Here is a 15,264-nt window from a genome sequence, read left to right as displayed (position 1 = left end):
CAACCACTAACTGGAATATGGTATCAATTTTACTGCTAGGTTCTTCATCTGTCTCTACCACCTGGAGGTCAACACTCCTTTAGCATGTCATATCTCAGTTTTGGACTACTTTTTCCACTGAATCCAGGAACAGTCAGATTTACTCCATCCATATAACAGAATTAGGATTTAAATTTAGAGTCAGCAACAGTGTCCATTTGCTGTTTCAAGGCCCAGCCTTACTCCTAATGAATACAAGGGGAATTTTGCCATGAAGGCCATTGTGAGTGGGATCAAGCATTGATTTTATTTCAGTGTACATCATTCAGTTATTTGCATGTCACATCTTCAAAGTTGGAGAGTTTAATAAACCTTTAATTGGTGGTGGTTGCTGTTGTATCAGAACAGAATTGTGCAGACCCATATAGAGATCCTAAATGTCAACAAGATTGCTAAGTTCTGTTAAAAATTGTGCGAGTTTTCTGTGTACCAAGAAACGTAAACTTTAGACACTGTTAATAATTAAATTGGCCTTTTTATTGCAGCCAAAGTATTGGATTTACATTATTTGAGTCTAATAATTAAATCCAATCTTCAGGCACCAAGTAAAAAAATAAATCTAATTCGCTGACAGCAGTAGGTCCCTGTATGTTTCTCCTTTGGGTGAAGAGAGGTGTGTGTGTGTGTGTGTGTGTGTTTTAATGACCAACAGGTAAAATATATAGTTATTACTTCTTAACCATATGGATAACTGCTTTATACAGGTATTTATTGTGTTGTTTATTGCTGTTATACAGCCTAAAAAAACAGCACAAATTTCCTATGCGGTCAAGCCTGCATTTCAACTGGAAAATATATAAAGAGATTTATAGAGAGAGATTTTATAAGACATGAAAATGAATTTGTTTATTGTCAGAGAGGAGCTCCCAGATGGATTTTCTTTTTTTAAGAAACAAACAAGCCAAAAACTCTTTTGATTTTAATCAAAAATGTATTTTTCCTCATAAAAAATGTTTCACATACTCACTGCGTCTACTCTACAGAATTTGTCCATTTCATTACACCATGTGTCAATTCTAATTTATCTGGTCACTGCAAAAACACGCTGCTAGTGTGTGTAATACAGCACAGGAAGAGGTATTGCTCAGTTCTACTACTCTTACTTAAATAAAAAAAATACAGAAAATGTTCTTGGCTACTTGCACTGTATTCCAGACTGAAAAGTCACATGGAAGTTCTAAAAAAATGGAGTAATTGTATTTGGTTGGCACAATACCCTTAGAAGCCAGTTAGTTAAAAATCTTTTTTATGCTGAATCAGTACATATTCCCATTTGTTAACACCAGCAGCAATGCCCAGACTTCTGATCTCTAAAGAGTAATACTTTTTTTGCCTTTTTATTTAGCACAACTGCAGTCTTGTGCTTTTCCAACATTGGTGTTTACATTGATGTTTCATGACATATTCGTTGGTACTCCTATCACAGTTGCTTTTACTTCCAGGGCTGTGCTTTTGTCTTTGCCAGTGTCCCAAAGACTGATTAGAGGAGGATAAAGTTCATTGAGTGAAAAGGATTGTTTCTTCAGGTAATTCCTTAAATAGCTGTGTCCTGCATCGCAGTTAATTTCTTGTGAGATGCAACTGTAGAGATATACCACACAGATGACTCCCAAAAGAACTCCAAGGCAGGCAAGGAATCCTGTTATGTTGGTCTTTTCATAATCTTTCACTGCAAGGTCCAATCCTTTTGTGGTGACATTGACACATTGTTTTTTATTCTGCTGGTAGATGGTGGGAATGTCTATACAAATTTCATATTCAGTTGATGGATTTAGATGAGTAAGATTATACACCTTTATATCAGATGGAATTCGAACACTCTGTGCAGCCGGAGAGTTCTCGGTCTTCTGAAATGCAGTACATCTAATGCTGGATTTCAGAATTTTAGAACTTGCTTTCCAAGATACCAAAATAGAATTAGATTGCACTTCTTTTATTTTAATCTTCAAAGATCCATTGCTGTCCTGGGGGAAGGAACCATCCACTTTCATCATAACTGATTTTAAATCTGCTCCAACTAGATTAGTTGCTATGCATGTATATAGTCCACTTTCTTTTTGTGTAACATCACTTATGTCTAATGTTCCTTCAGAATGGACATAGTATTTATCAGTAACCATATTAGGCAAAAGTTTGCGACCTGATGGTGTTATCCAGTATATTTCAGGTTCTGGTTCTGCTGTTGCTCTGCAGTGTAAAGAAATATAGCTGCCAGTTTCTAAATCCAGAGTTGAGGGAAAACTTTCAGGCGCTATCAGTGGGAGGCAGATTTCCATCATTTCCCTAAAGTGTACCTGCCTCACATTCTGGCCTTGAAATTCTGGAGGATCCACACAAAATAATGAATCTGGCTCCATGAATCGAATGTTGGTTTTATTCATGTTAATCCAGCGGATGACACAATCACATCTGATTGGATTGCTGTGTATACTGATTTCTTTGAGGTTTGGCAAAGAGTCTATTGTATTGCGGTATAGGGCACTAAGTGCATTACTATTGAGCATGAGTGATTCTAGCTTGGGAAGTTTATAGAAAGCGTTTGGATGGATGTATGATAATCTGGGGTTATTGGTAGCTTCTATTTTTCTTAAATCTGGCAAATTGTTAACAGCAAGACTATCTATAGATATTAGTTCAGGCATGTTATTAATTCCCAATTCTTTTAGGTGCAGCATATTGCTAAAATCTCCTCTTCGTATTCTGTTAATGGGATTCTTATTTAGATCCAAAAATTTGAGATTTGTAACCTTTTGAAGAGCAACATGGGGCACTTTAACAAATCTATTGTCATAAAATGAGATGCTTTCTAAATTGTTAAGGCCAACCAAAGCATTATCAGGTATTTCAGTGAGATTTATGCCTGCTAAAACCAGGCTGCACAGATTGATAAGAGGCTTAAAGTTCATTTCTTCGATTCTGATGATTGGATTTTCCCCAATCATGAGAATCTCAAGGTTAGGAATAGCTTCAAACCACTTACTGTTGATCATCTGTAGGCTATTTGAATTGAGATGAAGTCTGAGAAGATTATCAAGGCCTATAAAAGCTCCTGATGCAATTGTGGAAAGCAAGTTGTGATTAATATAGAGTTCTTGTAAATTGTTCAGTCCAGACAGACATTCTTCAGGCAGCTCAGTAAGTTTGTTTTCCTCAAGGTACACCGAAAGAAGCTGTGGCATCTTTCTAAGGTTAATATTGATCACTGAGGATAAATTGTTTTGAGATAAATCAAGACCAGTAAGGTTCACTGGGAAATCTACTGAGTGTTCAATTTTTGCAATGTTGTTTGTCTGTAGAAGTAGAACCTGTGTGTTAGCAGGCAGTCTCGTTGGGAAATTAACAAGGCCTAAATCATTACAGTCCACTGTTGGAGCTTCCATGTATATGGATCTTGGGGTAAACCAAGGTCTGATCTCACATGTACATGACTGAGGGCAGTCTACCTTTTTATCTACAGCTTGTACAAATGCAGTGATAGCTAGGCCAAGTAGGAAATGAATTTTGAGTGGCATGTCCTTCATCTTAGCTCAAGTCTTCAGAAAAGTAAATGGCCCTTAAGGATACCACAGATGCTGTTTTTAACTTCAGTAAGAGCTAGTCATTTGATAAAACAAATACTTGCATTTGTCAAATGATGAATGCCAAAGAAGCACAAAGACTTTCTTCCTGAAAATAAGTGATAACCTCATAACCACCTTGTCCAATGATAACAGGCATGCTGTGGAAATGAAGGTCACTGTCTCCTTGATGCCATAAAACTGATAAGATTTGCGATGATGAAGCATGTATAGATGGTCATAGAAGATTAAGCAATTCATTTATTTACTAGTATTAACTTCAGATCCCATGATTGATTAGTGTTGGCAGGAATGACAGGATGACCTAAAATATAAGAAGAGGAAATAATTAGCCATCTCTCTATAATATTAATTATTGCACATAAGAAAATAAAATGGCTGTGGTTTCTAGAGTATTGCAGTGGCATCTATTCAGCATAAATAAAGTTAATATAGTAATATGTCTTGCAGCTTGTCACTAGGGTACTTAGCTCTCCAGCAAGCTGAAGTTCCAAAAAATAAAAAACAAAATATATCACTGAGATTTTTCCACATATTTCAGGCTATTTTAAAATATTTTTCTTTCCTACTGTTATCACTAAAAGCAGACTCTGCTATATTGGCTTTGAAAACTTAACCACTGAGCTAAATCTTGCAGAGTATGAATGTTTACTCTTTGAACACAGAGTTTATAAATATAAAGAACACAATTTATATGTAATCAAGGAAAAAGGAACAGTTGCATTAATATATACCCAAAATGAGTGCATCCTGAGACATGCCCATGAGATATTTATACAGTAACATACAAAATTGATAATGCCTGTGTTTTATCTTTTCCTAATTGTTTTATAGCTGCTATTCTGGGAGCAAGCTTGATTTTTAAAGATATAATTGGAGGGAAAAGTGTACTTTGTAATAAATTGTTTGTCATATTGGAAATTCAATCTAATTACTGCCCGTCTTATTTTTACTTGAAAAATCTTACATTGCATTAGGATAACAAAGGGAAAGTGCCTTTATTGCAGTCAGGGAAAAAAAGCACACTTAGCTGATAATGCTTTCAACTCAGAGTCTGAGTTCCACCATTAAGGTGCCAAGTCTCCGCAGTCCTCACTGACTTCAGTGGGTACTGAGGGCTCTCACTGCCTTCTGAGCTGTGCTTATCTTGTGGAATTATACTTTAAAATATAGCCTGTCTCCAGATGTGTGGTAGCTCTTTCCCTCTTAAAGAAACTGCTTTGAGCACATTCAAAACTATAGTGTGAGAAAGTTTTGATGTCTTTATGCATGAAATGGGACACATACTACTGCATTTATTTTAAAACAGCAGACTGTGTACCAAAGCTCACCATACAGTGTCTGTCTCTGGAATCAACCATACCTTATACATTTATTTTTCACTTTGTCTTTTACTTCTAGTATTAAAATTCACAATGGCATAGTTTACAAACACTAAGATAAGGTCAGTGCTTCATTGATATTGATAAATGCATTTTGAAATGTCACTGGTATGGACAGACGGAAACACTCCACACTTGGCAAAAGGTTCCTGTCTTCAGAGATGTAAAGCATATAAAATCTGAAATAGCATCTGATTTGGCTGTTTTCCTGCCATTTGTTGGCACCAAGTCCTTATCTATAAAACTGACTTTCATGTTACAGATAACTAGTATGTGTTCTGCTAGTGATAAAAGCTATCTCAAATTAAAATTGCTGAAGTAAGCAAGAGAGGCATATTGCAATTTCTCCATCCTTTCCTTTTTCTGCTTTAGAAGGAATGCCGATTGATCTTGTGTCCAATCCACTTATTTAAGATCTACGTTACTGCCTATATTTTCCTTTTTTTAAAATATTTGCCTTCTGTTTCTTATTTGCATCTTGTCCATTCAATACTGTATATAATTTTAGTTGCTTGCATTAACAAATATATGTGATTTTTTTTTTTTGTGGTACAGTGATGGCTCTTAAAAAGTCGTCAGTTTTATTTAAGAAAAATAGATAAGGTTGCTTTAGTATCTTCAGCATTCTCTTCAACTTCCTCATGCTTACTCCAGCAAATACCTTGATTACTGTAAATACCATAGTTAAATAACTGCAAGTAATTAATAATTATCTAAGACATTTGGCAAGTTTTTGAGGTCTGCTCTTTGAATACATGTAAAGATTTTTCATCACTTAACTTTACAATATAACTATATTAATAAAATGAACAGAAAATGTGTGAGCTAAACATACAGAAAACAGTCTGCTGCTTTGGAGTTTTATAATACATTTTTACGGCAATGGTCCAGATCATCCTGAAATGCAAAGAAACCCTGGTACAAAATAAGATAATTAAAATATAATCTGTTCCTTCATTTCTTGAAATGAGGTAAACTTTAGATTTACAAAGAAATAAACATATGCCTGGTCAGTTAATTCTTGTAACTATGGGCTTATCTAGATGGAGAGTTAGTGTGCGAGAAGCTGGGTAGTTAAATATACAGTGCACTAGCATGCTGCACACTAAGTCTCCAGGTGGACCCTACTACCGCGTTCTAACTGCCTAGGTAAATCCTCACATTACTAATTTATAGTCTGGAAGCATAATGGAATAAAATCTCATTCTGTGGGCAAGTTAGTGACAGAAGGGTAAGGAGATATCATTTGATTCAAAAAAATCTACAGAATCATAATTTCAATGAAGTCACCCTCTGAGGCATGGCGGGGGTGGCGCTGTCACCCCCCCCCCAGCCCACCCCCAGCTCCAGCTCTTCTGGTTGGTGGAAACTTTGATAATACAATGTGGTCAGAAATGTGTTGAGTTGGGTGTCATTCAAAAGCCCTTTTTTCATGAGCACCCTGGTATCAAACATGACAAATCTAGAACAAGTATGTAGATATAAATTAGAGAAAATGTTTTAAAATGAACACTTTTAATTATACTTTAACATAGGGATGCATTGCCCACAAAAAAAAAATACATTGATTTTGGAAATCTTTGAGAAGACACCTAGCCTTGTAGGGCTGAAAACGTTTATTCATCAAAGTCATCACTGGTGTCGTTTCCAGCTAGGCACAACTGCTAGACATGTTGTCACACTGAGCCTCATCCATGCCACACTTGTACATCTTCATACAAGGCGGGCTGTTGGCCAAATATTTGTAGAGTGGTGAGCATCTGGTCTTTGCACAGGAGCATTTTATTAACTGAAGGATTGTTTAAGGAGTGCATGGTATTTCACGCATAACTGCTGTGATCAATCCATCCTGCAAGACCCATCCATACCCTATGGTGGGAGGGGAGTAGTTTTGGATGTGCTTGATCATGTGGAGCCACTATATTGCTTGATAATTTGCCCTCTTGATAGCAGACATAAATGTACCCTTCATGAGTGGCAGTTTTTCTCCAGATACTTCTTGGAAAACATCCACCAAAGTAGGTCTACATGTGTCATAATATTGGTCTTCAAATGGTAAACTTGGCATATGAATGCCTCCTGTGCATTTATTACCTCATCAGTGTCTGTCTCAGCTATTCCGAGCACCTTCAGAACAAGGAGAGAGTCTTTGGAGGCTGAATCAAAGGCCTTCCAGTAAGATAATTTCCTTCCATTAGTGTCACATCCTGAAAGGGAATGGAAACCTAGTAGTGCTTTGAATGGTGCAAGTGATAGGAACACATCTCTGAGGAATCTAAAATGATTCAGTTCCGCAGCAACAGACGCTAAAACAGAATATTAATGAAGTCTTGGGTAGTGTCTAGCACTGGAACATCTATGTCTTGTGAAAAGATCTAGAGTTTTGTAGCACCTTTCTCTGTGGCAATGATCGCATGCAAGATAATTTTAGTGTCAGTTTCTCATGGGAATTATGAAGAAACTCCACTTACCAGTGTGAGGTAGCAGCTTCATTTTGCCATGCAACAATGAAATTCTTTGAGCAATTTTTCGCATGTTGGAGCTTTGTCCTGCAACGTATGCAGTTACCTAGACCTTCATTGGAGTATCAGACAGTGACTTCTTCATTGTGACACTGGAGATGTTCATGGAGTCAATGATTTTGTACTGGACAGGTGCAATACCATGGAATCTCTTCTTTTTGGTAATACTTTAATTGATTCCTCTGCATACATATCAAACACAAAGTGGATTTTGTCATTGGTCCAGTATTTTCTCTGTAGCTTCATAATGAAGTGTTCAGCCAAGTCTTGGCAGGTATTAAAAGTTTCTGGTTTGTTGAGAGCTCATACTGCAAGTGTACCATTTATGATTGCTTCACTGAAACGTCTCTGCTGGCATAAATTACCCTCACACAGGTGTCATCAGGTGCTGGATTAACAAAAGTATGAATGTGCATTAGTTTTCTTTTGGCCTGGCACATATGCATTGTTCCACTGCATTGGAATATCAATTGTGTTTCCATGGAGAACTTGTACTTTCCCAAAGTGTTATGTAGATCAACATCATGCTGGGATCTCAACCTGACCAGGAGAAGAACAAACTATGACATGTCTGTGGTTAGCTCTGGAATTGCCCTGCTACCTTCATTCTGACATTTTTCTTTGCATTTGAGCACAACTTTAGTTTGTTCTTTTTGATTGGATCCCATAGATTGATAAATTGCCATTGGTAAATGCTCCCCTTGTCAATGGCAGTTTTTCTCTTTTTGTCTGTTTCTTGGAAAACATCTGCCAACGTTCGGTAAAGTGCCACCAAGCATTGTGTTTAACCAGCTTCTCCGCTGTAGTATCCGCCAAAGATCCAACTACTAGTGAATACTCTTTGGCTCCCCATTGATGCCTAAAAATGACTAAGACCAAAGTAAAAATAAGGACTTTGTAATAAATTACTTTGGGATTGTTATTCATTATATTTGGTAATGTATGTAATGTATCTCTGTGCATACCATTTGCAGTTGGATTCCAGTAATTTCTGGCTGGATGCTGACATCTTAACCAGTGCCTCATTACAACTCTTTTGTTATAATAAACAAAGCTGATAATCAGTACCACTGAACTGCTTCTTTTTTTTTTGCCAGTGATAGCAAACCAACTTGGAGCACTCCTTCCATTTATAATCTGTAGCATTAAAAAAATTAATAAAGTACCATATTCTAAGCATTAGCTGATAACACACTACTGTCAGTTGAGGGCCACAATTTAACTTTGCAAAGGTTTGACATGCTTGTATTAAAAATCAACTTTTTAAAAATTATAATTTAAAACATTTTCTCAAAGATATATTTACATAATTGTTCTAGATTTGTCATGTTTAGCACTATTGTATTTTTTGGAAGGAAAGAGCTTTTGAATGAAGCCCAACTTGACTCATTTCAATTGACATTATATTTTCAAAATTTCTATCAGCCAGAGGAGTTGGATGCGGGGGTGAAGGGGGGAGAGGGAGTTCCCCCCATCATGCTGCAGAGGGTAACATCATTGAAATTATAATTCTCTAGATTTTTACAAATCAAATGACACCTCCCTTACCTTTCTCTCATTAACTTACCCATGGAATTAAACCTACTACCAGACTGTTAGGTCCCAGTCCCGCAAGCTGATGCTTGCATGCAAACCCCTGTTTCTGTGTACTGCCCCATTTACTAATGGTCCATCTGCAGGGATCAGCTTGCAGTGCCACGTCCTTATAACCAAACTATGTTTCAAAATGCACAAACACAACTCCCTATGTTAAAAGCAAGGCTAAAAAGATGGGCCCAGTCCAAAATCCCCGCTTGGGTAAACTTCCTATTGATTTCTGGTATTCTACTTAGGGTTTTTTATTACAATAATTTCTGTGGAATTCAAACCTTTTTATAAGGATGAAAAATGCAAAACTAAACTAGTAGTATTTGAATAGTCATTGGAAATTTTACCTAACTGAGGCCAGATTCACAGAGGGCCTTAGCGAAGTCCCAGATTTAGGTGCCACAGGTATTCGTAAAACTCCCACTTAACTGCTGCTGAAGTGTATTGGTGCCTAAACTCAATTGGTGCCCAAGATTTTTCAGTAAAACTTCCCTAGATGCCTGTATTCCTCACTGCGGGAGCGTGCACTGCTGCCTCACTCTAAGCAGTTGGATACCTAGCTCCCGCCTGAGCCCCAGAGCAATCCACATGCCTAAGCCCCTTTGTGAATGTAGCCTTAAGGGCTACTCTGCACTATCAGTGCTAGCTCGGTGCAGCTGTACTGATGCAGCTGTACCACTGCAGCACACCTGGTGAAGACGCTTTATGCTGATGGGAGAGAGCTCTCTGTCGGCGTAATTACTTCACCTCTGCGAGAGGGAGTAGTTATGTCAGTGGGAGAGCATCTCCTGATGACATAGTGCTGTCCACACCAGCGCTTAGGTTGGTGTAACTTGTGTCACTTGTGGGGGTGGCTTTTTCACACCCCTGAGCAATGTAAGTTATATTGACACAAGCAGAAGTGTAGACCTGCCCTAAATGATCTCAGAACTGGGCCAAATCAGTGTTGTTGATAATCATTGAGTCAAGCCACGTCCATTCATTTTCCCCAAAGACAATTATACTCCTACAGTTAGTGTAGGGGTTAAAATTAAAAAACAAGATGCAAACTAGGGGGACTAGATTTTACTCTAAGCTTTTGTATGGCTAATTCTTTAACTTGTCATTTGAAAGCAATTATTGTGTTTTGGCATTTGTTTGTTTTTTCCACATGTTGTTACAAACCGCTCTATCACTTGGATAGGAATTGCAGGAAATCTAATTGACATTGTTCCACTAGAGACTGACACGATTAATTGATTTCTAAAAACCTGTGTGAGAGGTAACCCAAGGACTGGTTTCTTTGTTGTGATTCAGTGAAGAGTACAAATTCAAGTACCACTTTCCCTTGAGCTGAGAAAGTATTAAAACATGTTTGACTCATTTAGTAACACTTACAGTCACTTTTAATATACAGTCACTCATCCCTGTACTCAGGCCAAGCAAGCACTCAGTAAAACAATCTTTTTGCTGATAGCTTATTTGAACTTCTTACACTTGATAATTAATTGCTCTATAGCGGGGTTAAAACGGCAATGGTATGAATACCATGGCTGAGGATGTCAAAGGAGCCTAAGTGAGTATATCACCCATCTTTCACTGAGATTTAATGAGTTGGGTACCTGCACCACTCAGACTCCTTTGAAACTCCCAGCCAAAGTGAGTTAGGTGCCAAACTCCCATTGGAATTCATTGGGAGTTGGGGGTCAAACTCACTTAGACTTTTATGAAAATCCCAGCCATATCTGGAAGGGAGAACCAAAAACCTCTCTTTTTGTTTTATTATAAAAATAATTTTCATTTAGACTAGGTAAAATCTTTCACCTGAGGATCACCACACTCTTTGCAGACATCAGTTCAGACTCACTTAGGATAAGTGTTGTTATTCCTTTTGTACAGGACATTGAGGTACGGAAAGATTGTTCTATAACCAAAGTCCAACAGGACACCTGTGGCAGAGTCAAGGAAAGTACCTAAAATACTTGACTCTCAGCCCTGAGTCTTAACCACAAAGCTCATCCTTAGCAGATGCCTTTTAAAATGAAACATGGTATGTGGTTTTGGTTTTGAATAATAATATTACAATTTTGACAGCTTTGAAAATGTTCCTGGGCAATTTCTGTATCTGAAATGGAGTTATTATTTATTACTAGTATCATATTAAATATTTTATCTAGTACTATGCGTGTGCAGGGTGCTTTACTTAGTGCCCATCCTGGAAACCCTTATGCACGTATTTATTTTTATGCACATGAGCAGCCCCATTAACTTCAGGGTTTGCACAATCAGGATCATAATGTCTAGGACATGGTCTCTGCCCCAAAGAGCTTACTGACTGACGTCTAGCTCCTGCAACGACTTACATTCATGCTTTGCTTTTAATACATGGGTAGTCGGTTTGATTTTAGAAGGATTACTTGCATGCGTCAAGTTAAGCCTGTGTATACGTTTTTGCAGGATTGAGCCTTGATTAATCATGAGAAGAGAAGATGCTCAGGTAATAACATGGGTGGGGGAAGGAAATAGATAATGTACAGAACAAGACTATCGGGGCGTTTGGGTGGTAAAGTGTATGTCAGGTTAGCAGGTTTTTTTAAAAAATATAATTACATTTTTATGTATGACTTCAGGTACCATAATGAATGAGAGAGCAGCAAATCCCTGGATTCCTAATGTAGATTTTCTGGTGCTACACTATGAAACCAAACCACAGAATCAAGTTGTGCAGCATTCATGCATTATGTATAAAATGATATGTAGAAGGTTAAATGTTTCTTACTCCGGCCACTGTGAACTTTCTTTATGTCAACTGGTTGTATTGATTTTTGGGTGGGAGGGGTGTTGGGTATGATTATTTTCTAACCATGAACAGAGGTGTACAAGGGACTTCAAAGTCAGGAGTCACCTGCAATTTACTGTTTAAAAAACTAACCTGCATATAAATTGATATTTTGCATTCAACATTAGAGTGTGAAAATTTCATTTTCCTTTAAAAAATGAAGCCTTACTGTATTAAATGTTTATATTGGAAAGTAAATACTCTGTAAGGCTTCACTTTTGAAACAATATAAAATGTGCAGCCTCTTTAACGTTGTATGCAAAATACCACTCTGTGTGTGTGTGTGTGTGTGAGAGAGAGAGAGATTATTGTACCTACCTTCACGTACCTACTCAAGGTTTATATTGCATATGCAGTATTGGATGAACTATGAAAATAGATACCCAGGTATACTGGGAGACTTCTTGTGAAAGCTAATATGCCTCTGGCAAAGAGATTATCCAGTACTATTACCTGTCAACTAAAACTCATATACTGAGGAATTATCAGGTTTGTCATTTTCTTGCTGTAGTGCAGTTAGATGCTTCCTGCTTAATACAAATTTATTAGATATGTAGATGATTTTATTCTAAGGTAAGAGTCTCCTGAACACCTTGACTGGTACTCCCTGTCTCCATTAAACATTGCCGATAATAGTAAACAAAGGGTGCTCTCCCCACCCCCTCCAATTCCAATACAAATTCCAAACCAAAATTTTCCTACTGAAAATTATCATTTTTTGGTATTAATTACTTCTGATTTTTTGAAGCTGAAATAATTTGGTAAATTAGATCTTTGTGCAGCCCAATCTGGAGTTTTTGGGGGAATTATCCACAAGGCCTTGCTTAGTTTTATTCAATCCATATTCACACAAAACTCCCATTTCAACAGTCCTGAATAAGGTCTGAATAAAAACTGAGCAAAATCTTTTGGATTTGTCCCTAATAGAAATGGATAAATTTTAAACTTGCAATTTTGAAAGTAGTAATAAGAAATACAAAGAGAAACCGAAGGGCTAGGAGAATTTATCCAGATCCCATGAACAATGTGTATGGCATTTGCTAAATTTCTTAAGAACACACTCATTCAAGTGGTGCTGCTTCATCAACATTTAATTTAAATGAAAAATTACACAGTTCTATTAAGTAGGAATTTTCGTGTGATAGCTTTTCGTTTATGAGCTAGTGAAGATCTTTTATGTTATAAAGAATGCTTAATGCAAGTGAATAGAGTAATCAGTAACTGTTCCTTTAGTGTGTATACAATATTTTCTCATCTAATTCAGTACAGACATATAAGAATCCAAAACAGAGGCGTCCATGATGTCAGCTGCTATTTGCCTAAACCTCTAAGTATTGTTTATAATTTTAATACTGTCTTTATTTACTTAGGAATCTAACTTGAATCTGTTCCAAATCTTTATGGGCAGGTTTGTTATCCTTTTTAGAAGTCCTTTACCACTGGTTGAAATCCACCCAGACTCCTTCATTATAGTGATGTCTGTTGTTTTTTTAAACAAATACGTTCAGTACTCTTTGAAAGTGTGTGACCCTTTTCAGACTAATTATCTGTCCTGTGAGCAATGATTGGTATGCCTTAATTAGCTTTGTTTCGCTTTTTGTCATTGATTCACAAGGGGGCGTTACCATTGTTTGAGCTGGGAAAGACTTCAGGGAATGGATAAACTGAAAGTCGTTTCTCATCACTGAAGCAACAGACAGCTAAGAACCAAGTCAGAGTGGACAGAAAGGAAAAGAAGCATGTCAGGCTTTGGCAATCTTTCTTTTCCACTTCAGCAGTTAGAGAGACAGTGATAAAAAGTAAAAATGCAGCAGTTACACTGTAATATGCCCTGCTGGCAATAAGGCAAACATTTCAATTCACAAGGACCAATTTTGAGGTGGCAAGCATTTTCAAAGCACAGCTGTTTATACACAGCTACCTTTCAGATATGTCCTGAGAGGGGCATTTCTCAATTCCTGCCATTACAAACATTTTCAGCTGTTTCACTGGACAACAATTCTGAACATGTCACTAAACCAGAAACAAGGGAAGGGAAGATATTATACCTTGCTTTATTATAATTATAGCACTATGTAAAGGTTCATTTTTCTAATGAAAAGTGGAAAAGTTATGCATGTCTGAGTTGAGATAGATGGAATTTTGCACATGTTCAATTGCTGAGAATATGTGCTTCTTCCTCATTTTTCCTTTTGAATGCACAATACACACTTTCTTTAGGTATATTTCTTGTCGTTAATATTATAAGAAAAATTAAGACTAGAGAAGTATTGTTAACAGGAAGCAACCTTTTTATTTACAACTAAAATCCCTATTTATTTGATGCATTTGAAGAATTATGTTTGGTGCGAGATTGTGATTTTAACAGACAAAGTGGAACAGGGATTTTTGTGATGAGCTATGAGCAGCGCTAAGATAAGTGATGCAGTTTCAGGGTAAACCAGCAAAAGACATTTTATTCAAACAGATATTTTATAATAGGCCTCGTCCTGGGATAAGGGATGGATTTCACCTGCTCAGTCCCTTGTGCTTCAGCTGCTTAAAGTCCAGTTACTTTGGCTTTGTGAAAAAGGTGAAGTGGATTTCAACCTAACTACATTGGCTTGCTTTCTTTCCTTCTCCACGGTTGGACATGGGAATAGTTTATTTAGAATCCTGCTTCTTTTTATGGCCATGATCCTAACAGTTGAGGAGAAAGGGACTGTTATATGTTCTCACTTGAAAACCATGGGTCAAGATTTTCAGAAGTGACCATTAATTCTAGGTATCTCAATTTTGAGATGTCCAACTTGAAATTCCTTAGAAGTGCCTGCTTTTCAGAGGCTGAGTGCTCAACACTTTTTGTAAATTAGGCTTCTTTCAGGTATCCTTAGTTGGACACCCCGAAATTGAGACACCCAAAATCATTAGTCATGTTTGACAATTTTAGCTCTGGTTATTGTTTATTGTTGTTTTTTTTTTAAAAGTTGGTAAATTTCAGGTTCTCTCTTCAAATGGTTCATTTGTGAAACTAGAATTTGCAGTGCTCGGCATTTACTTACGTTGTGGGGTGCAAAGAAGACAGCAAAACCCTTTGTATTCAGCAGATTGATATATACTAGAAGCAATTTACAGTGGCTGAATTGTTACTTCAGCATGTATGTTTAATCTTACTTTGTTACCCTCTTACTTCATTGTCTTTCTTTCTGTTTCCTTCCCTGGTCTAGATTTTGCCTAAGGGAAAGCCAAAGGCTTAAAATGTTTTATATGCGAATAAGACAGGATAAAGAAAAGGAGTGCTTGTGGCACCTTAGAGACTAACCAATTTATTTGAGCATAAGCTTTCGTGAGCTACAGCT

The 15,264-nt window shown here is 37.1% G+C and overlaps 2 protein-coding genes across 5 annotated transcripts in view; one reads left to right on the top strand and one right to left on the bottom strand.

The window, feature by feature from the left end:
- Positions 1-15,264, top strand: part of IMMP2L (inner mitochondrial membrane peptidase subunit 2) — an 837,008-nt gene that overhangs the window by 428,444 nt on the left and 393,300 nt on the right. The window lies entirely within an intron of this gene.
- Positions 1,434-3,560, bottom strand: LRRN3 (leucine rich repeat neuronal 3). The gene has a single exon (XM_077807785.1). The coding sequence runs from the start codon at positions 3,558-3,560 to the stop codon at positions 1,434-1,436; it is 2,127 nt and encodes a 708-aa protein (XP_077663911.1).

This window comes from Eretmochelys imbricata, chromosome 1 (genome assembly GCF_965152235.1).
Source record: "Eretmochelys imbricata isolate rEreImb1 chromosome 1, rEreImb1.hap1, whole genome shotgun sequence".
In the NCBI taxonomy this organism is placed as follows: Eukaryota; Metazoa; Chordata; order Testudines; family Cheloniidae; genus Eretmochelys; species Eretmochelys imbricata.
Note: the sequence above shows the minus strand (reverse complement) of the source record. Positions and strands in the feature narration are given on the sequence as shown.